General features: G+C 45.7%; 1 protein-coding gene across 1 annotated transcript in view; it reads right to left on the reverse strand.

The window, feature by feature from the left end:
* The window catches only part of TM9SF4 (transmembrane 9 superfamily member 4), a 56,719-nt gene that overhangs the window by 15,055 nt on the left and 18,816 nt on the right, over positions 1-22,848 (reverse strand). The window contains exons 2-9 of the mRNA XM_027078622.1: positions 17,644-17,757; positions 12,897-12,996; positions 7,975-8,143; positions 7,746-7,875; positions 6,378-6,501; positions 4,797-4,915; positions 4,583-4,694; positions 3,186-3,256 (exon numbers count right to left, since the gene is read on the reverse strand). Of these exons, the coding sequence (XP_026934423.1) occupies positions 3,186-3,256; positions 4,583-4,694; positions 4,797-4,915; positions 6,378-6,501; positions 7,746-7,875; positions 7,975-8,143; positions 12,897-12,996; positions 17,644-17,757 (939 nt within the window). The remainder of the gene's footprint in view (positions 1-3,185; positions 3,257-4,582; positions 4,695-4,796; positions 4,916-6,377; positions 6,502-7,745; positions 7,876-7,974; positions 8,144-12,896; positions 12,997-17,643; positions 17,758-22,848) is intronic.

A 22,848-nucleotide genomic window follows, 5' to 3' on the forward strand; every position in this document is an offset into this window, starting at 1 on the left:
CTGGTTCATGAGGTTTAAGGAGAGAAGCCCATCTCCATGACATAAAAGCGCAATGTAAAGCAGCAAGTGCTGATGTGGAAGGTGGCTACACTAAACATCAGATATTCCCTGTAGACGAAACAGCCTTCGATTGGAAGAAGATGCCATCTAGGACTTCCATAGCTAGAGAGGAGAAGTCAATGCTTGGCTTCAAAGCTTCAAAGGACGGGCTGACTCTCATTAGAGGCTAATGCAGCTGGCGATTTTAAGTTGAAGCCGATGCTCATTTACCACTCCGAAAATCCTGGGGCCCTAAAGAATTATGCTAAATCTACTCTGCCTGTGCTCTAAAATAGGACAACAAGCCTGGATGATAGCACATCTGTTTACAATATGATTTACTGAATACTTTAAATCCACTGTTGAGACCTACTGCTCAGAAAGATTCCTTTCAAAATATCACTGCTCATTGACAATGCGCCTGGTCATCCAAGAGTTCTGCTGGAGATGTACAATGAGATTACTGTTATTTTCATGCTTGCTAACACAACATCCATCCTGCAGCCCATGGATCAAGGAGTCATTTTGACTTTGCAGTCTTATTATTTAAGAAATACATTTCATAAAGCTATAGCTGCCACAGAGTGTGATTCCTCCGATGCATCTGGGCAAAGTAAACTGAAAACCTTCTGGAAAAGATTCACCATTCTAGATGCCATTAAGAACATTCGTGATTCATAGGAAGAGGTCAAAATATCAACATTAATAGGAGTTTTGAAGAAGCTGATTCCAACCCTCATGGATGGAATTGTGGGGTTCAAGACCTCAGAAGAAGAAGTAATTGCAGATGCAGTGGAAACAGCAAGAGAACTAGAATTAGAAGTGGAGCCTAGGGCTTCCCTGGTGGCGCAGTGGCTGGGAGTCCACCTGCCGATGCAGGGGACGCGGGTTCGTGCCCCGGTCCAGGAGGATCCCACGTGCCGCGGAGAGGCTGGGCCCATAAGCCATGGCCACTGGGCCTGCGCGTCCGGAGCCTGTGCTCCGCAGCGGGAGAGGCCGCAGCAGTGAGAGGCCCGCATAACGCAAAAAAAAAAAAAAAAAAAAAAAGAAGTGGAGCCTAAAGATGGGACTGAATTGCTGCCATCTCATGATAAAACTTCAACGGATAAGGAGTTATTTCTTACAGATAGGCAAAGAAAGTGGTTTCTTGAGATGGACTCTGCTCCTGGTGAAGATTTGTGAAGATAGTTGAAATGAAAACATAGGATTTAGAGTATTACATAAACTTGGTTGATAAAGCAGAGGCAGGGTTTGAGAGGACTGACTCCAACTTTGAAAGAAATTCTGCTGTGGGTAAAATGCTATCAAACAGCATTGAATGTTTACAGAGAAATTGTCCATGAAAGGAAGAGTCAATTGATTTGGCAAATTTCACTGCTGTCTTATTTTAAGAAATCGCCACAGCCACCCCAACCTACAGCAACCAACACCCTGATCAGTCAGCAGCATCGACACTGAGGTGAGACCCTCCACCAGCAAAAAGATTAGGACTTGCTGAAGGCTCAGATGATGGTTAGCATTTTTAGCACTAAAGTATTTTTAAATTAAGGTATTTTTTTAGACATACTGCTACTGCACACTTAATAGACTGCAGTATAGTATAAGCATAAGTTTTATATGCACTGGGAAACCAAAAAATTTGTTTGACTCCCTTTACTGTGATAATCACTTTATTTGATGGTCTGGAACTGAGCCCGCAATATCTCTGAGGTATGTCTGTATGTGCTCTTACTTGTGTAATAAGTAAAAAAATTTTTTTGATATATGGCATGATATTCAAATGAACAAAAAGTAGTAAATGAGTATTGTAGACAATTTTTTAAAAATCCAGAAAGACTGAACAAAAAATATAAAACTCATAAACATTCATAGATTAAAAAATAAATCAGAAAGACAGAGAAAATGATTTATATACTTAATAATACCGCTGTTTTGACATATTTCCTTCAGTTCTTTATGTATGTACATGTGCATATGTATATATAATTTTTAACAATAAAATACTGTATTTACTGTGTAACAATACTTTGTTATTTTAAGCTGATGTATGATCATGAGCATTTCCTTATGTCAATAAACACTCTCTACAATTACTATTTTAATGTTTGTACAATTTTTCATTGTATGGCTGTACCATAATATAACCAATCCATTATTATGGAATATCAGGCAATTTCCAGTTTATTTAAATGATAAAAAAGGCTGCAATAAATATTTCTAGACCAAATTTTCTTTTTTTAGACCAAATTTTTGTGGTTTTAATGCTTTCCTTAGGAAAATTCTAGAAGATAGTGTATCAAAACAAGTTAACTAGGACTTCCCCGGTGGTCCAGTGGTTAAGACTCTGTGCTTCCACTGCAGGGGGTGCGGGTTCGATACTTGGTTGAGGAACTAAGATGCCACAGGCCGCACCAACAGTTAAAAGTGCAGCCAAATGTTAAAAACAAAACAAACAAACAAATTAACTATTTGGCAGTTCATGATATGTGCTGCCAATTAATAACTTTTCAGAAATCTCCTAGTTTACACTTGCACGGGTGGCATGAAAAGGTGCTTATCTCACATTAACCCTGCCGGCAATTAGTACTATGTGTACGAATCTGTGCTAATTTGAAGGTCCAAAACTGTCTTGTCATGACTGTTGGACACTGCACGTTGGGGGCTTATCCCTGAGGTAAAAACAGTTTTTCACATGTTTACTGGCCATGTATGGTTCCTTGTCTGTAAATTTTTTGTTCATTATCACATTAGGGATTTTAGTGTTTTTTTTTTTTAGAGATTTTATACCATTTCTTTTAACTATCATCTTTTTAAAAATTTGTTGCATGTATTGTTTTGCCATTTCACTTTTCTGTTGTTTACATATCTTAACATGCAGGATTAAGGTAAAATTAATCCAGTTTTCTTTCTGTGATTTCTTCCATTGTTTTTACGCTTAGAAATTAGAAAGCCTTATCCCCATCACTTTGGGTCATTAAACTTTTGTTTTCCTTTTCAATATTTGGTTTACGCTATGAATGATAACACACACACACACACACAGGCACGTGCATGCATGTGCGCGTTCTGGTCTGGTAGGCCCAGAGCCCCACTGCTAGACTGCCCTCCCTCTGCAAGTCCATCCCTCCCCAGCCATGACCTCGTACAATGTCATCCTCCTTATTATAGTTGGCGATGTCCTTCCGGAGGGTCCGAATGATAATCATACTCAGGATGCCTGAAACAAACAGGGGCGGGAAGAAGAGGAGTGTCAGCACGGCCATCTGAGTCTTCTGTGCTGCTTGCCCTCCGGGCACACGTGGCTTCCTCTAGTGGGAACTGGCTATGCAGCCGCCTCAGGTTCTCTCCTGGGCATAGCTCCACCCCAGCTACAGGGCAGGGGAAACAGAGGGTCACCCCCCAAGAGGGGAAGAATGAGCTGCTGGGATGGGCGGAGGCAGTCACAGGACACCGCTTGTATTCCAGGGAGAACAGCATCCCAGCTCCTCCAGGGCTTGGTCCTTCCAGCCTCTCCAGCCTCACCTCCTCCCAGGCTCGCCTCTCACTTGCCTCTGGTTATTTGTTGCTTTTAGTTACCAGGTCACAGCCCCATCTCTCTCTCACCTGCGGGCCTGTAACCCAGGCTGTTCCCTTTACCCGAATGCCCCACTCTGTCCTGACTCCTACTCACACTTCAAAACATCTTCTCTTCTCAACACCCCAAAGAGCTCAGAGGCACCCCGTTTGCACTTGCACAGCACCCTGCTGGCCTATCTAGGCAGCACAGCGTAGTGGTTGTAGGGCCTTGAGCTAACTTAACACTTTTTGGCTTAGCTCACGGGGCTGCGAGGACGGGGATGCATTTAAGTGTTTATTAGCACAGCAGCTGGCCCCTGGGTAAATGTTTAATAAAGACAGCACTATCTTTACTTCTCCTGATACTGAAACGATCAGTTTCATTCTACCTCTGACAACCACCCTCACCCTGCTCAATGCCCTCTTGCCATCTGGCTTCTCACCAAGCCTGTCTCACTGCAGGGCCGTGGCCCTTGCTGGAACCGTCTTTCCCTAGGTCTCTGAATGGTGGCTCCTCATTCAGAGAGGTCTTCTCTAAAGCAGCCGTCACCCTCTCCTCGACAGCCATGCATATGCTTCACAGCACTTAGCACTATCTGGAACCCTACTACTTCTGTGCTTTTCTGTCTCTCTCCTGCCACCAGAAAACAGACCGTGAGGGCAGAGACTGGGTTGGGCTTGCTCAGCACCATATCCAGCACGCGGCATGGGGCCCGAACAGGATGAGCAATGCCGAAACACTGCTGAATGAGTCAGTGAAGGTGTGCGTGAAGAGGCGGCGCAGCCTTCCCCTAGGGAGCTCTCCGGAGTAGAGGGTGAATCTTGTTTACCTCTGTGTACTGATGCCTTGCACAGAGCCCTAATGTCTGTTTTTGACCTATGCTTGGCTCCAAGAACACCCTAGAAGTCTCCTGGGAGTGATGTGACACCTCAGCCCCTCATCCCTCGCCCCCTGTGCTCTCCACCCTCCAACCCATAGCTCTCTCACCTGACAGGAAGAAGACCACCACGACGGAGTTAATGATAGAAAACCAGTGGATCTGTACATCACTCATGGTCAGGTAAGTGTCCCAGCGAGAGGCCCATTTGATGTCACTCTCCTGGTGGTGGGAGGAAGCACTTGAGAGTCAGGCCTCCACCTTGACAACTGCTGCTCGGACCAGAGCCCTCCTCCCCTGCCGTGGGCTCCAGCCCCTTCTCACCTCCCAGTGCACAGAGTAGGTGAAGTACAGCTGATTCGCCTTGGTGGGGTCAATTTCTTGGGGCGAGGAGTTGGTACCCTCAGGCAGGGTGCATGAGCTCTTCTCGTCTGTTTTGAGGTCTGTGAGAGACAGAGACTCAGTCTGTTCCTGCAAGGGCTGGTGCCACTACCCAGGGTCTGTTCTGCGGGTGCCCTCAGAGGCAGCGTGCTGTGGAGCAGTGGCTGGGAGAACAGCTGGCAACTAGAGCTTTAAAACTGTGCTCCCTTGGGTGGGGTGGGGAGGGTGGGAGGGAGCCCCAAGAGGGAGGGGATATAGGTATATATAGAGCTGATTCACTTTGTTGTACAGCAGAAATGAACACAGCATTTTAAAGCAATTATAATCTAATAAAGATGAAAAAACAAAAACAAAAAAGAAACAAAAAACTGTGCTTCCCAGAGCCCTGACTTTCCAAAGGGCCTTAGGGGCTGCAGAGAGGTGTATGTGGGGAGGGGTCTGAGTCCCTATTTAGTCAAACGAATTCTTCCTACAATCAATTCAAACATTCATTTGCTCATTCAATCAGTCCCATTCAACAGGCAAAAACAACACTGACTCACTCTCTCATACGTTCGCTCACTCATTTAGTCCCCAGAGTCCTGGCACTTTAGTAATTCAATCACTCCGATGCTTCCTTCCTTCATTTACACATTTGTTCATCCTGCTGTCTGTCCATTCATTCAACCAACATACAATAAATAAGCACCTACTACGTGCCAGGTACTGTGCTCGAGAGAAAGTGGTGAGAAAAGGAGACAGGGTCTCTAACTTCGAAGGGCCAGTGGGGGAGCAGCTGCTGTCAAACACTCACACAGTAAATGTCAAGCTGTAACCATGACACAGACGGGAGGAGAGGCAGTATGATGCCCCGAAAGGGCAGGGTCTATGTTTTACATAAGACTTCTGCGTATGACTTTGTTTGACTACGAGGTTCCACAGCTTAAAAAAGCTCCAGAAACTCACCACCACTGTGGACAAAAGGCCAGGCATGCTAAATGGAAGTCGCCCTGTGGCGAGCTAGCGCTGCCAGGCAAGGTGAGGCCGACCAGATCCCGTCAGGCCCACAGGGCTGCGCCTGGGCGCTCAAATTCCTGCACAGCTGTTGACCCGGGGCCAATCACTCACACAGAGGAGCAGAAACACTGAAAGCTGCTGCCCAGCAGCTCCGTCGGTACCCCTGCCCCTTGTGCTTCATCCCTTTGCTCTTGAGCTGGCTGCTTCTTGTGATGGCCCAGCAAAGCCCCAAACTGCTGTTTGGTCTTGGCCAAGTCACTGACCTCTCTGAGCCTCTGGTTCCTATCATAATCAGCACATTACCTCCCGGGGTGGCTGGTAAGGTGCTGTGCCAGGCCAGGAGACACCATGTCAGCTCTCCCATTGCCCCCCACCTTCTCTAATGGGAATGTAGTGACTCTACCTTGGCTGGGCCCATATGCCACACTGGGGCCTATCAGCCTTTTCAGGAATCAAGGGTGCAAAGACCCTGGGTGTGAAGCCCAGGCCCGTCCAGCCCTGCCCCTCTGGTCACACCTCCCCACTCACCCTCCAGCCTGATGCTCTGGGGAATCACCTCGAAGCGGACGACGCGGTATGTGTGCTCCTGGTCCTCTTCCAGGTCCTCCCGGTGGTAGTAAAGGATGAACGAGAGGTGATTGTGCAGGTAGATCTAAAACAGCGCAACAAAGAGAACAAAATAGCTAGGAGCCAAGAAACCACCAGAAAAATCACACAAGGTGACCAGCCAGGTATTAGGTCCCTTCCCTCATCTAGCAGACCCAACTGTACCAGCGTTCCAAAAACACTGCTCTTATAGCAACCCGCTACTCATGAACCCTCCAGGGCTCTGTGGGGCTTACTAGGTACAAGTTCAGACCCCTTAGGCTGGTATTCAAGGCCTTCTGTCACCCTAACATACCCAGCTGCCGTCACCCTCCCAGACATGTTAGTTCGCCTGGTCTCCCTGGGTCCCTCCCTGCCCCGTGAACAGTCCCCACCCTGAACTCTGTTCACGGCATTCACTTAACTAGAATGCCGTCCCAACTTCACTCAGCTCAAGCCTACCTATTTTTCAAGGCCCACCTCCTCCGTGACAACCTGCCCGCACATTAGCTCCCTCTGAACTCCTCTGGCCCTGACCGTCAAAGCACTGGCACGGTCAGGATTGGGACTTAAGATCCAGGATCTTACACTGTCAGTTCTCTTCCCAGTTATGAAAAAAGCCCCTGGAGGACAGGGACTGTGCCTCAAAAGAAATGCTTTTGTTCTTTATTCCCTAAGTAATATGTGTTCAGTTTAGAAAATGACAAATATAAGAGAATCACTGTTACAATCAATGCCATTAGCATATTTCTCAGTGGCTGTGCTATAAAGTGCTTACACAGATTATCTGATTTACTCTGCATGACAACCCCAAAAGGCAGGTATGGCTGTAACATACATTTTACAGGTAAGGAACCCAAGGCTTAGAGAGGTGAGAGAGGTAGGCTTAAGGTCACTCACCAACTAGTAAGTGGTGAAGGCAAGATTCAAAACCCAGGGAACCTGCATGCTCTTGACCACTGCTGAGCTCTCTCTCTTACATACTGATGAAGTTCCAGACTTCCTTTTTTTTTTTTTTTTGGGGGGGGGGGCGGTGGTTAATCTTATAATCCATATAATCATATATTTATGTGGAATCTGAGTTTTTAGGCACTGTGCCTTCCACCTCCTGTGTAGCATCTGCCAGAGCCGGGCCCACAGCACTCAGACATCTGACAGGTCATGGCCAGGGGCACCAGGAGGAACTTGTCTTGGCCATCCCCACCTTTCCTAAGCCTAGAGCTACATGTTTCCCCCTCCTCTGTGGCCCCAAGTGCTCGTGACTTTGGGGAGTGGCTCCCCCAGCCCTCTGAGCACATCAAGACACTCTACCTTGTTGACATCCGTGAAGCCGAGCCGGTAGCCGTGTTCAAACTGCACGTCCTTCTCCTTCTTCTTGTCATCGCCGTCGCGGTTGGAGTAGAGTTCCAGCCGGGTGGCCACGGGCAGGTTGTCTGCAATGCTGGAAACCCAAGGCCCCGCTCAGTCCCTCAGATCGCCTCTCCCTCAGTGCCCTCCCCTATGGGAACTCGAGGCTGGCAGGGAGCAGAGGACAACTCACAGGTGGACATAGTAGTCCTCTGAGATCCGCTCGGCCACGAGCCGGCTCTGTTCCACGGTCAGGGTCACTGGCTTGTTGGACTGGCTGCACAGAACCTCACACTTCTTTTCACTGTTCATGAGAACCTGGAAAGGGGTGTTGACAATCCGGTCCCCTCTCAGCACCTCTCCTGCCATAAGAGAGACAGATGGAGCTCAGAGCTTCAGCCCTGAGGTTGCTGAGGTCAGCAGAGACACAGGGCCCACCTGCAGGGCCTTCAGCAGTCCTGCAGCCTGGCACTCAATGCATTACCCTGCCTGTTCAGGCCAGGCTTGCCCACCTGACGCCCCCCTGTTGTCCCTCCTCTCCCTTTGTGCTCTAGCACCACCAGACTCTTCAGAGCACATCAAACATGCCACGTCATTCCGTGCCTCTGGGCCACATGTCGTTTCCTTTGCCTGGAGTGCCATTCCCTGCCCCGTGTTCCTGGGAAACTCTTCCTCACCCTTCAAGCTCAGCTTCTATTCCACTCTCCGGGAAGCCCTTCCTGACCGCCTTAGGACTGAGTTTGTGACTCCCTCCTCGGATTGCCCTCTGCACAGAGGCAGCATCGTACAGTGGTGAAGAGAGGGCTACTGAACCCTGGCTCTGCCACTGACTAGCTTAGCAGTCTTGGTAAGTACCTTAAGCTCAATGAGCCTCAATTTCCTCATCTGTAAAATGGGGATAATAGTACGCATCTCACAGGGTTACAGTGAGAAATAAAGTACCAGGCATAGAGTGGGAAGACAACAAATACTATTTTTATTACCAGCATCACTTCTGCACCTTTTCATATGTCAGTGATGTGACTTTGCACAATATGTTGATAGGTTAAGTTTCTGCCCTCATACCTCATTATGAGCTCTTTAAGGGCAGATAATGTTTCCTCTTTATTTCTGCGTCTTCAGATCCTGGTTCAGGGAGGAAGGGAGGTAGGGTAAAATCCAGCACCTGAGATTTTCAGCCAAAACATCTTTTTAACTTAACAAACTGGCACACCCCTTGCATGCCTACTGCCTCAGAGAAACCTGCTGCCAGACGTTCCAAGAGCAGGCACCGAGCAGTCAGGGCCTGTCAACTAAACCCAATGGTGCTTTCCTTCTGAGCCATTCTAACACTTCTACTGGGATGAGGTGGAACTGGGGCAAGCTGAAGGAGATCTACCAAAGCCCACAGGCGGCACTAATGCCCACATACGCCTGGTCTAACAGCTGCCTACCAGTGTGGACCCGCTTGATGTGGGACTCTTGGCCTAGTCATTCATTCGTTCATTCATTCATTCCTTCCCAAACATCCACTAGATATTGGTTATGTGCTGGGCTCTGAAGAAATAATGTTGAACAGACATACGGAGCTTATGGTCTAGTGGGAAGACAGACTGATTAATCAGGATAACGAGAAGGTATAGTACAATATGAGGAACTTGCTCTAGGTGTGGGGGAGTAGGTCTAGGACAGCTTCTCTGAGGAAGTAATGCTTGAAGTGAGCTCTAAAGGAAGAGAGCCTTAACTAGGCAAAGAGATAGGGGAAGACTATTCTAGACAGAAGGGAACAGCATGCACAAAGGCCCCCTGCCTGGTTGGGGGGCGGGGGGAAGGCAGGGGGATGACGCGGTAAATGTAAGAGGCCTGTGCGGCTGCAGTGCACATGGCAAGGGTGACTTGAGGCGCGCTGGAGAGACGGGCTAGAGCTGGACTTCAGGGGGCCTGTGGGCCAACGGGAGGTTTGATCTCTATCGAGAGAGCCACGAAAACCAATAAAGGGTTTCTAACAGGGGCGGCAGAAGACATTATCCAATTCTGGTTACAGATCACTCTGGCTGTTTTGTGAAGAAAATATTGAAGATGCACGGAACTGGCCGGGGGTGATGGCAGTCAGCTATGCAAGTGGGCGGTGATGGTGGCTGGATTAGAGGGTACAGTGAGGGCGGAAACAAGTACACAGATTCAGGAGCTACCGAGGAGGTGAAATCTAGGGGGGCTGGTGCTGGCTGACACAAAGGATGAGTGAGGAGCGGTGCATATCAGGAAGACTATGGGGCTTCTACAACCAAGTTCCAGTTGGGGGGAAAATGGGAAAAACAGCAAATTTAGACTGAAGGCATTTTTTCAGTTTGCATATGTCAAGTGGCTATGTCAAGCAGGCAGTCAGATATCCAAGTCTGAGGGTCAGAGGAAAGGTCAGGGCTATAGATAGAAGCTGTGAGTTGTTGGGATACAGATGGTAAGTGGCAGGGCCACTAGCTTTACCACAGTGGGGAGAACCACTCAGCTGTGCAAAGTAGCACTCTGACAAGAGTGGATGAGGCCACTCAGGAGAGGGGGGAGGGTGAAAAGGCGCCTGGATGAAGGTCTCTACACCTCTCCCCCGCTTTCCCCCTCTTTTAGAAGGCTAGTTATGCAGGTGAGTCTGCAAAACCCAGGGAGGGACTGGCCAGTGGGAGGCCAAGAACACCAATGAGATATCTGCATGGTCCACTGCTGAAATGATCTGGGTCATCCTCTGCCATTTTACATATGACAATGCTGAGAACCAGACCCAGATAGTGACTAGCCTATGACAGTGACTGTGGTAGTGCTAAGCCCCTGGGCTCTTTCCTCTACACCACGCCTTACCACTCACTTCTTTTCAGGAAGGTCAATAAGGAACTCACTTGAGGAAAGGAAGAACATACAGAGAGAGGAACAGGGCTGAAGATCAAGTAAGGTGGGTATCACTTCTTGATATTTAGAAATTATTGATACATTTAAACCAAGAAAGAGGACACACTGGCCTGGAACAGCTCAGTTCTAATACAGAAGTATTCATTTTAATTTTCAAAGCTGGGAGCAGACAGCCAGCCACACTAGACGAGCAACACGCTGAGTGGACCGTCTAAACGAGTCTGATGTCATACTCCAGTACAGCTGCCGCAGACATGCCCCCACCCCCCCCCGCCACGATATGAATCTCCACCAACATGATAATCGGGAGCACAGCCCTTGGACAGCCCAAATGAACCTTTCTGGACAAGGCAGTCTGGACAACAGAAAGAATTCTGTTTTTAGAGTTAAAAAACCTGGGTTAAGATCTCAATTTCTCTACCCATTGACCATGTGACCACAAGCAAGTTTTGCAAACCTCTGAAGCTGCTGTGCCCTCTACTATGGCACGGGGGCCATCATACCTGGCTTTGCTGAGTTACAGTCGGAACCAAGTAAGACAGTGCGCAGAGTGTACTGCTTAAGGCTATGGACCCTGAAGCCAGAGTTCCTGGGCTCTGCCACCAACTCGGCGAGTGACCTGTAGCAAGTGACTTCACCTCTTGTGCCTCGCTTCTGTTATCTGTGATAAGGGGATAGTAAGAGTAGCTACCTCAGAGGGCTGTTGTGAGAATTAACTAAGGTAAGCACAGACGTGCTTAGAACAATGCCTGGCTCACTGTTAGAGCCCTTTAAGTATTAACAGTGATGATGATGAGGACGTAGAGTACAAGGCTTGCGACCCAAAAGGCATTCAATCAAGGCTGTTTCTGCTCCACTCAGGGAGGACAAAAACTTTTACTGAATGACAACTATGTGTCAGACACTGGGTCAGAAGTGGCAGAGAGAGACACATGTAAGACATGATCCCGCTGCTCAAAGAGCCCCTAGGCCACAGAGGGAGGCACTACACAAAGCTGGAATGAGATACAGTGTGGCAGGATAACTTCTGTACATGGAAGTTTCCATTTCTACGAGGCAGGAACATTCCCCAGCTTCATGGAGGTTAAGGTCACGCAGTATCACACTGAGGTGTGCCCAAGTGCTCAGCCTTGGGCTGTAGATGAATCCACACCAGCTCACAGGGGGAGGGAGGAGCTGCTGTGAGGGGTCTGGAGGACACAGCAGGTCAGGCTTCCCAGCAGTGGCAAGGTGGCCGGAGCACGGCATGGTGTGGAGAGAAAAGAAGGGTAAGCGGCAGGCAGCAAGAGCAGCCCAGGCCCCGAGACCGACCTCCGTCCAACTGTACAAGGCGAGACTTCAGGACGGGCGGTGCTGCCTGCTTTTGGTCGAGGCCTGCCCCAGCTGGTCTGGGACATCCAATACCTGGCAGTAGGTACACCTGTTGGCTAGGGGTTCTGGAAACATCTGAGCCATGGGTAGCCCTGATGGAGAAGGCAGCCCTTTCAGGGGACTGCTCAAGAGCCAGTTCTCTCCTTTCCCCTCTCTAAGCTATAAGAGAACAGGAAAGTCTCTTAAGTTCCTTGAAGTCAGGGAGGGCATAGTTCCAAGTTTTCATCTCCAGGACTTAACACTGAGATGGCAGAGTAAGTACTAATAACCATGTCCTCAGTAGAGGCCACCAAACGTCTTTTCCTTTAAGCCTGAAATTCCACCAAATGAAGAATTATTTGAATTAAAATAAAATGGCTGCTACTTATGAACACATATGCCAGACACTGCACTGGGTGCTTCACACATTATTTGAGGCAAGGCCTGCACAGCTTAGCAAGAACTATGGTGATGTCCCTGATTCCATTAGGGCCAGAGATAATCACTCATTCTTTTAATTAAAAGCAGAGCAGGTTACAGAAGCCACAGGAAACAGAAGGGGCTATCTAGAAATCAAGGGGAGCCAGTCGGAGCAGTAGCCAAGGGCTCCAGCTCTGAAGCCTGACTACATGGATTCCAAGCCCGTTTAGCCATTAATTAACAGTATAACCAGAGGCAAATCACTTACCCTGTAAAATGGGAATAAACACCACAACTACCTCCTTCGGGATGTTATGAGGATTAAATAAGCTAATCTGTATATAAACTATGTAGAATGGTATCCAGCACACGGTAGGTGCTATATAAGGGTTAACTGCCATTAACATTATGAAGAGATCCGGGTTCCTCTTTGGGATAGCGTGACAGCAGTGTGAGAGAAGAACTTACCCAGATTCTCTGCCTTGTAGGTTATTTTGCTGGGCTGGCAGAAGGGCAGTGAGTAGTATTCATAAGGCAGCTGGGTGCGAGAGCTGGTGAGCTTCACAGCCTAGTGGAAGAAGGGAGGCCATTATTCCTCAACCCAGAAATCAAGATGACTGTTTCAGCAATCCTCCCTGGTACCCACTCATCTTTAGTATACTCGGCATTATTACCTAATAAGCAAACTAACCGCAGCAGACACAACTCTGGTATACTATACAATACAATTATTTCACAGTTCACTAGTTTTAGATTACATTATAGATTTTGTTTAAAACCACAACCAAATCCAATATATACTCAGAGTCCTTAACATGCTGATATCCTTTGACCCTATAATTTCACTTCTGGGTATCTTTCCTAAGGAAATAACTGCAAATAAGGGAAAAAACTTCAGGAACAAAGAGCTCACTCCTCATTCCTAACCACAGTGGTCTTCTGCCTCTAGTTCCTTGAGCCTGACCAGCGCTCTCCTGCTTCAGGTTTTGAACCTGCTCCTCTCTGCCCGACTCTCTGACTCCTTCTCACATTTGGTCTCAGCTTAAATCCCCTCACCTTCGAGTCCTTTCCTTATCATCTTATCAAAGGAATTCCCTCATCTTCTGTATTTCAACACTTCTAGTTATCTTTGTACCACGTCTGATAAAATGTAATTATTTTATATTTTTGTTTTCTTTTTCCAGAGAAATCAGCCTCCCCTACTAGAATTTAAGATTAAACTCCATGAGGGCAAGGACCATATGTGTCTTGCTTACCTATGTAACCACCGTGCCTAGAGATCTAGGTACATAGTAGGTGCTCGATAAATGTTTGCACAATGAAAAAAGAGAAAAAAATGGAAAAACAGCTAAAAGCCCCGTAATGGGAAATTGGTCAATAAACCACAATATATTCGTTCAATTAAATATTATGCAACCATTAAAGATGAAGTTTAAGAAGACCATGAAGAAGAACATTTAGGAAGTGATGCAAGCACACAGAATGCAGCTCTGGAAACAGTGACAGCCACAGACAACTCCCCAAAACATGGATAAAATAGAACCAGTCAAAATGTTGCAAAAAAATTAATTAATTAATCAATTAATTATTTTAAAGTTTTTTTTTGATGTGGACCATTTTTAAAGTCCTTATTGCTATTGTTACAATATTGCTTCTGGTTTGTTTTGGTTTTCTGGCTGCGAGGCATATGGGATCTTAGCTCCCCGACCAGGGATTGAACCCACAACCCTCTGCATTTGAAGGTGAAGTCTTAACCACTGGACGGCCAGGGAAGTCCCAAATTTTAATTTAAATGCAACTAAAATTATCTTTGCTATTTAAAAACTATTAACCATTCCTCATACACCATCTGAAAGTATAAATAGTTTTTAGAATCCAGGTCCACAATCCTTACTTAAAATTCTTGCTTTGGAATTAGGATTTTTAATTTAATTTTAAAAGATTTAAAATTTAATTTAATGACTGTTTCAGTAATCCTCCCTGGTACCCACTCATCTTTAGTATACTCGGCATTATTACATTAATAATTATTACATTACATTACATTATTACATTAATTTATAAATTAATTTAATTTAATTTAATAATTTTTCCAATTTTAAAAGAGCAATGTGGTATATTATAAAACCATGGGTTTTATAACACCCCCCAGCTGGGTCTGGAGCAGTACCCCACATTCAATGACAAGGAAATGCAAAAATATTCATACTAAGTGGGAAAAATAAAGTTAATAAACAGTTCAGGTCAGGTCTCGCCTACAATGAGTTTAGAAAAACTCTTAAGTTTCAGAGCTTTTTAGATGTTGGATTGAAGGACGGGGGACCTCTATTAAGCATTTCATGAACTGCTTGAGGCGAAATGACCGAAAAGTTATTATCTGTTATAACAGCCTGTTATTCTGTGTTTCTTAGCATTCTCTCCTTCTGGACAATCAAAAAAGAATCCACATTACAAAGAAACTGAGTCTCACCTTTATGTCCCCTCCCGCCCTCTCCCTTCCCACCCAAGGTGTAGTTCTCACATGCCCAGCTTGGCAGGACTGAAGCCAGAGCCACCCTGTCCTCCCCATGCCACAAGCTTTGCTCTGGAGGGGGGACTTCTGGCAGAGGCACTGGGAGGAAGGGTACTGCGGCGGTTAAGAGCCGGGCTCTGAACTAACCCTATGTCTCCCTCACAATGTGACCTTGGACAAGTTGGTTCACTTCCTCGGGCCTCAGTTTCCGTAACTGTAAAATGTTCAGTAAATCTCTAAAACATACAGTATCTGCCTCAGAGGGCTCTTAGGGGGCATCTTGAGCTAAGCCATGCATAATGCCTGGCATGTAAATAATCCTCAATAAAGGTGACTTTAATTATTGTTCCCGAAAACTACAAGTCTGACTTCCAAGGAAGAGGGATGCTCACAGTAATGCAACACATGGAATGGTGCATTTGCTTGTTACTACTACATAGTTCTAAATGCAGGCACTTTCTAATAGTCATTGATCATATGTATTTATCCACCCTGCCAGGCTATGTACTAGGAGCTGATGACACAGCAGTAACCGAGAAAGATAATATCCCAGCCCTTGTAGAACTTGATTCGTGGTAGTTTTCGTTTTTCCACAAATATATTATATTTTTAACCTCTAAACTGGTTAACTCCCCCTGGATAATGAAAAGTTGCTTGCATCTAATGCCCCAAATAAGCATGACATGTAGCAATTTATAATTTTGCAAATGCCCAAAATGTGGTGGCAAACAAAGGCACATGTACATGACAGCATGTCAGGTGGATGGCCCTTTGTGATTTTCTGGGCTTCTGTTCCCCCTTTTGAACACTGTGATGCTTAGGACAGGATAAAAACTTTATTTTCACACAATCTCACTGCTTTGCTTTTGCACAGACCAGTAAAGATGTGGTTCCCATCAACAAGAAATGTACATTTTAGGAAAAGAATTTATTTTCATTACTTTATAAGTTTTGCTAGACCTTTGTACAGAATCACTAAGGATTTGAAGGACTACTTAAAAACTTCAACTATACGTTATTTTGCCTATGGGGGACCAATGTGGTAGTCAAGAAGCTGGGGGTTTACGGAAGTGTGAGAATGCCGAGTACCCTACACTGTAAACACTGCACAGAAAAAAAAGACTAAGAAAAATAACCCAAAGTATTAAGAGTGGTTATATTTGGGTGATGGTAGAGAGGAGTCCCTATAGCTGGGAGCTCTGGAACAAGGTCACACCCCTTGTCTGGTGGCCAGTCCTCTCGCCTCAATGTGGGAGAACTCTGCAGCTGGCCACTCCAGTTCCAGAGCCTTCCATAGGACTCTGTTTATCACAGCTTAATATCTCCCTCTGCCCAGTCCTGCTTCCAGGACTGGGCGCCTAGTCAATAAATCTCTTGCACCAAATCTCCACCTTAGAGTTTGTTTCCTGGGAAATGAGATCCAAGAAGATCCACCACCAACCCTCAGCCATGTTTAGGGCTCTGAAAATGCCACCAAGAGTCCGAGACATTAACCAAGGTGCCAGCCTGCCCACTGCCCCGATCAGCCATATTTTAAAGGACTCTCCCATAACCCTGTCACAGGTGACTGGCCCACAGGTGGGCATCTAGGCTGACAAGGTGAGGTGGCCCAGCTGGCTGTTCTTCTGGACTCTGATTTAGGACAATGCTTTCAAATCCGAATCACTCATGTACCAACTTGCTCTATCTACTTACCATTTATTCTGCTATTTTCTTGGATATGATTCATTTTTAGGTAAATACCTTTATTTAAGAAGCAAACATTTTGGGCTTCCCTGGTGGCGCAGTGGTTGAGAGTCCGCCTACCGATGCAGGGGACGTGGGTTCGTGCCCCGGTCCGGGAAGATCCCACATGCCGCGGAGCGGCTGGGCCCGTGAGCCATGGCCGCTGAGCCTGCACGTCCGGAGCCTGTGCTCCGCAACGGGAGAGGCCACAAGAGTGAGAGGCCCGTGTACCGCAAAAAAAAAAAGAAAAAAAAAAAAAGAAGCAAACATTTTAACACTATTAAAAATGGAAACCCAACAATGACAGCCATGGAATCATGAGTTGAAGTAATGGCTATATTTTCTAGTATAATTAAAAGAAAACAGCTATTAACATAAAACATACGTGTCAGCCACTTAAAATCATCTCATATACCACCACTCAGATATGCAGTGCACCGTTTGGAAATACTGAACTGGAGAATCCTGGCAGAAGCTAAAATTGAAAAAAAAAGGCCATAATAATCATGCGTATACATAGATGATATGAGTTATGCAGAGAAAGCCGGTAACATAGAGGAGGATGGAGAGAGGCAGAGATGTCACAGAGAAGGAGGCAGGTTGAGAGAGATGGAGACACAGAAAGAGGTGGGCACATAAGCGAGCGAAAGAGAGAGAAACAAAGACACAGGAAGAACCAGAAACAGAGACAGAGCCAAAGAGAAAGAGAGAGAGGGACAGAGAGAGAGAATGCACTCATACAGGGGGAGATGCAGAGACAGCCAGAGGCAGAGAGAGAGGAGAGGCGGGCGGGGCCCGAGGGACACACCACTTCTGCCCCAGCCATGCGCAGTGAATCCTCTTCCTCCCAGGCTGAGCAGCACTGGTCTGGGTTCTCTGCAACCACAGGAGGGACGTGACCAGCTCGCAACAGTCCTCTGGCCAGGCTGCCTAGCAACTGGGCAACAGTTGGCTCCCACAGACCAGGAACGCACTTACCTTGATTTCTACAGGGTCGTTCTGGTGGAAGTTGATTGGTGCGACCCCAGGAACGTAGAAGGCCCCGGTATCACACGTGAGAGAGAGAAGCAGCAGGGACCACGGCAACCAATCCTGCTTGGAAGAAGAGAGGTGGCAGTCGGAATGGGGGAAAGAGGTGAACAGCCCTCTGGGGCACCGTCACATCTGCTTTAACTGACACAGTCTCATCCCCACTCTGAGAAGCCTGAGGCCCCCCAAAGGCTACCCTCTAAATGCCCCCAAGGGTGCTATGAGGCACTGATCCTGCACTTCCAGAAATGAGCCCCAAACTGAGCGCAGTAACTGACAGCAGGGCAAAAGGGCAGACTAATACAGGAGCCACGGCTCCCCACTCTTAGAGCAATGTCCCTTTCATCATGTCACATGTATCACTGTCCTGTAGGGCCAGCAGGAAACAAAGCTCCACAGTGTCCCATTAATTCCCATTTCTCCACATAGCAACGGGCTTGCTTTGTCAGGAAGCTCCAATGGTACCAATACATTTTCCTACAAACCGCCTCCAAAATTGTCCTGACCCCGCCGCCTCCCACCCTCTGCCTCCTCAGCTCCGTTCACGCCGGCCTTCGTGTCTCCTGACAGCAAGTCCTTCTCCACCCCCTCAGGGCCATCGCCTTCACTGCTCCCTCTGTCAGAATGCCCTTCCCACAGGTGCCTGCCTGGCTCACCCCCTTATTTCATTCAGGTCTCTCTCAGATGTCACTTCCTCAGAGAAGCCTCCGCCGACTAGCCCGTCTAAATGGCCTCCTCAGGGCTCCTATCACCCATTCTCCAACCCCTTACTCCACTTCTCTTCATGGACTCAGCTAATTGGCATGGGCATATGTATCTGTTTCCTTGTGTATTATCTGTCCCCCTTCACTCGAATGTAATCTGTGTGGGAGCAGGGACTATGTCCCTAGTGCCTGGCACCTGGGAATCAAAGGCAAGAAAGATCAATTACCCACCTCAAGAAGTACCCCATCAAAGCATCTCTGTCCCTCCATTAATATGCTTCGCCCCCTCCTCAAGGTACTAGAAGAGCTTCTTTCCCTCTGCCTGTCTTGAACAAGGAACTTTGTCGTCCACGCACCTGGATCACGAACTCAATTGCGCGGCTGCATCTGCCTTCTCTCTCCACCCCTTTTACCGCTGTGGCATTTCAGACCCTCATTTACTCCCATTGGACACTGGCCACAGCCCCCTGATTACCCTGTCCCCGCATCCTTCAAGTCACCATCACCACCATACACACACACACACACACACACACACACACACACACACACACACACACACTCTCTCTCTCTCTCTCCCTCCCTCCCTCTCTCTCTCTCTCTCTCTCTCTCTCTCTCTCTCTCTCTCTCTCTCTCAGACAATTCTTTCTGGAACTCAGTGTTACAGGGAATCAGAATCACTCAGGGGGCTTGCCAAAAATGTAGACTCATCTGTGTTTTTACCAGGAGCACAAGTTGAGGAAAACTGGCTTTCAAAGTTTAAGGTTCTGAGGTTGTGCACTAGTTTAGATACAAAGCCTGGTCAAACTCTTAAAAGCAATATATTCATAGAGTGCTTTCCTCTGATCTGCTGTGATGTTTATAAGTATCTGTCAGCTGATGTGCATTATGAAATATGAAATAATAGTCTGACCCCAACAAAAACAGTGAAAAATGGCTAAGACAGTTGTATTGAATCTGGTAATCACAAAGTCAGCAGAATTAGGGGTTAAAGCAAGATCTTTAAAAGAAATGACACGACAAAAAGGTGGAAAAATGTCTCATGGGGTAGGATTCTGTATAGGAAGTCAGTATGCTCCCCGCCTCTGTCATTTTTTTAAACTTTTTATTTTTAAATAAATTTAGATTTACAGAATATACTATGAGAGTTCCCATATACTCTTCACCCACTTTCCTCTAATGTTAACATATTACATAACCATGCGTAAGAGAGGCTTTTAAAAAAATAACTAGGTTAAAAAAGTTTTGAAAAAGCAAAACATATACAGTAAATATTTGCAAAGATTATGGAAAAACCCGAACAAACTTTTTGGCCAATCCAGTAACTCAAACAGTACAAATGGGTATAACCATGAAAAATAAATCTTCCTCCCTCTTCAGCTCCCCACAGACAACTGCTAGCACCAGTTCCTTGAAAATCCCTCTGAAGATATTCCATGGGCATACAAAGAGAAGCCTTTAGTAGCATGGGTTTGCCTTGATACAGCAACAACAAACAGAGTTTTATTCTTTCTTTCTGTGAGAGAAAGCCTACTGACTGTGGGCTGGTTACAGCTTCTGATTTCCTCTCCATCAAGTGGAGGATTTCCTCCACTTGACCAGTCATCAGAAGATTCTAGCCCTCTCTCTTCGCTAGGCCTCACTGGGCAGTCCTTAGATTGAGTGCTTTGTGTGAGAGAAATAAATCCTGTCCTTTGTTTTCCTCAAATTCCTCTTTGAACCTGAATTCCAGTTAACTAAATGCAAGGAAGACAAACCCTGTACTACTGACGTCAAATGTCAGCCAAAAGTCATTTAAAAATAATAACCCAACTCTAAATTTTTGAAAAATGATACAGAAAACAGACAATCCTCACACATAGATACTATCAACAAATCACAAATCAATTTATCTTACAGGAAGGATCAACAGATGAAAAATGGCAAAGAATTATTTCCACAATATGCTAGAATTTTTGAATAATATAAGTTGGCAACCAAAAGCAATTCAGAAGTTCAGTTTAGAATTAATGACTATACCAAGATGATACTGTTAGTTTTAGATATTAAAATGTCACTGTTTCGATATTTTCATATGGCTGGAGGGATTATAAACTGAAACATTTCTGGAGGGCAATTTGACGCTATCAAAATCCTCCCCCAAAAAAAGTCCCCCAGAAGTGCATACTCTTTGACCCTGCAATTCTACTTCTAGACATGTTAAGAAAAATATGACAAATATGCCAAAATGTACATAAAAGGATGTTCACCACAGGGTTATTTAAAATAGTGAAATAGTTCACAACTTACAATAGTAAAATGTCCAGTATTAGTGGAATGGGTTAAATTATGGTGTAACCACTTATCCTTTTATGTAGTCATTAAACATGATGATATACTTCTTGAGTAGGAGTATTCAAGCTTTAGATTTATGTAGAAAAAGCAGGGGATAGAACCCTGCTCAGCAAGGTATGCCCCTCTTTTTTAAAGTTATGTTTGAGAAAATGAGGTGATGTTTTCCTTTTTTGCATATCTGTATTTTCCAGTTTTTCTTTGGGGATTATACATATTTATACCACTTAAGAAAAATAATAAAATAAATTAGGCAAAAGAAAACATCACTGTTCTGAACGCCTAGGTTAGAGCAATTCTAGCTTGGTATGGAATGAACTCTACCTGCTGGCCCCAAGATGCCTTTCCATCAGCACCTCCCACCTTTTCTTTCTAAGCCTTCAGGAAGACCCCAAGTTTGTCTCTGCCCTTGGCAAGCAGACTTGCCCAGGTGAGGCTGCCTTCAAGGCCTTTGCTCAGGCTGTTTCTGACACTTGCCCTTACCTAATTCAAGTCCTACCTACACTTGGAGGTCCAGTTGAAATGTTGCCTCCTTCAAGAACCCTTCAGACCCCCACAGGAGGAATTATCCTCTTTCTTCTTTATTTTTCAAGGCAGTTGGCAAATATCTCTATGATGACACTAGAGGCAAGAAATTTGAAACTACCCAACACCCAAATGAACTTTCACATCTATACATGTTCAAAGACTGCTGCTTAAGTTATCTGACAAGTATTTAAATCTGTACTTGTTTAAGGCCCTACTATAGCACTTTTCATGTTGTATTATGGTTTAAGTAGCTGCCATCTCTCCACCTGCACTAATCACTTGTCTGGCTTTGGTGATGTGAGTACTCAACAAATCCTTATCGAACAGGCTAACAATAAGCATCAACTAACCTCTGATCTATAAAAATGTAAAATCATACATTCGCATACAGGTTGAATACTATGGTTCTTAATCTTTGCTATATCCACTTGATAACTGATTTTCTTCAAATCCTCAAATTTAAGGAGTTCTTGACACCTCCCACCTTTCCAGCTGTCCAAGGACCTACTGGGAGAATCCCTGAGACATCTATTACCTCTATACCCTATCTGTACATCTAGGATACTGGTTCTCAACCCTGATGCACATTAGAATAACTTGGGGAGTAAATGGATTAAATTCCCAATCAAAAGACATAGAGTGGCTGAATTGATAAAAAAACAAAATCCAGTGATATGCCACCTGCGAGAGACACATCTAAAGACACACACAATGAAATTGAAAGGATAGAAAAAGATGTTCCATGTAAACAATAACCAGAAGGAAGCAGGAGTAGCTATACTTATATCAGACAAAATAGACTTTCAGTCAAAAGCTGTGCCTAGAGAGCTTCCCTGGTGGCGCAGTGGTTGAGAGTCTGCCTGCCGATGCAGGGGACACGGGTTCACGCCCTGGTCCGGGAAGATCCCACATGCTGCGGAGCGGCTGGGCCCGTGAGCCATGGCTGCTGAGCCTGCACGTCCGGAGCCTGTGCTCCGCAAGGGGAGAGGCCACAACAGTGAGAGGCCTGTGTACCGCCAAAAAAAAAAAAAAAAAGCTGTGCCTAGAGACAAAGAAGGTCTTTATATGATGACAAAAGGGTCAATTCAATGGGAAGATAAAATAATTATAAATATATATGCACCCAACATCAGAGCACCTAAATATATAAAGCAAATATTGACAGATCTGAAGGGAGAAATTGACAGCAATGCAATAATAGTAGGGGACTTTAATATCCCAATTACAATACTGGATAGAACATCCAGATAGAAAACTGTTAAACAGCTGACTTGAACAACACTACAGACCAAATGGACCTATATATATAGACATATATAGAACCTTCCACCCAACAGCAGAAGAATGCACATCTACTCAGGTGCACATGAAACATTCCCCAGGACAGACCACATGTTAGGTCACAAAACAAGTCTTAACAAATTTGAAAAGAGTGAAATCATTCCCTGTATATTTTCTGACCACAAAGGAATGAAACTAGAACTCAATGACAGCAGAAAATGGGAAAACCTGCAAATAGGTGAAAACTAAACAACACCCTCTTAGATCAAAGAGGAAGTTGAACAAGAATTTTAAAGGTACCTTAAACAAA

The sequence above is a fragment of the Aethalodelphis obliquidens genome, unplaced genomic scaffold (assembly GCF_003676395.1).
Source record: "Aethalodelphis obliquidens isolate GAN/ISIS:26980383/991018 unplaced genomic scaffold, ASM367639v1 scaffold42, whole genome shotgun sequence".
Classification (NCBI taxonomy): Eukaryota; Metazoa; Chordata; class Mammalia; order Artiodactyla; family Delphinidae; genus Aethalodelphis; species Aethalodelphis obliquidens.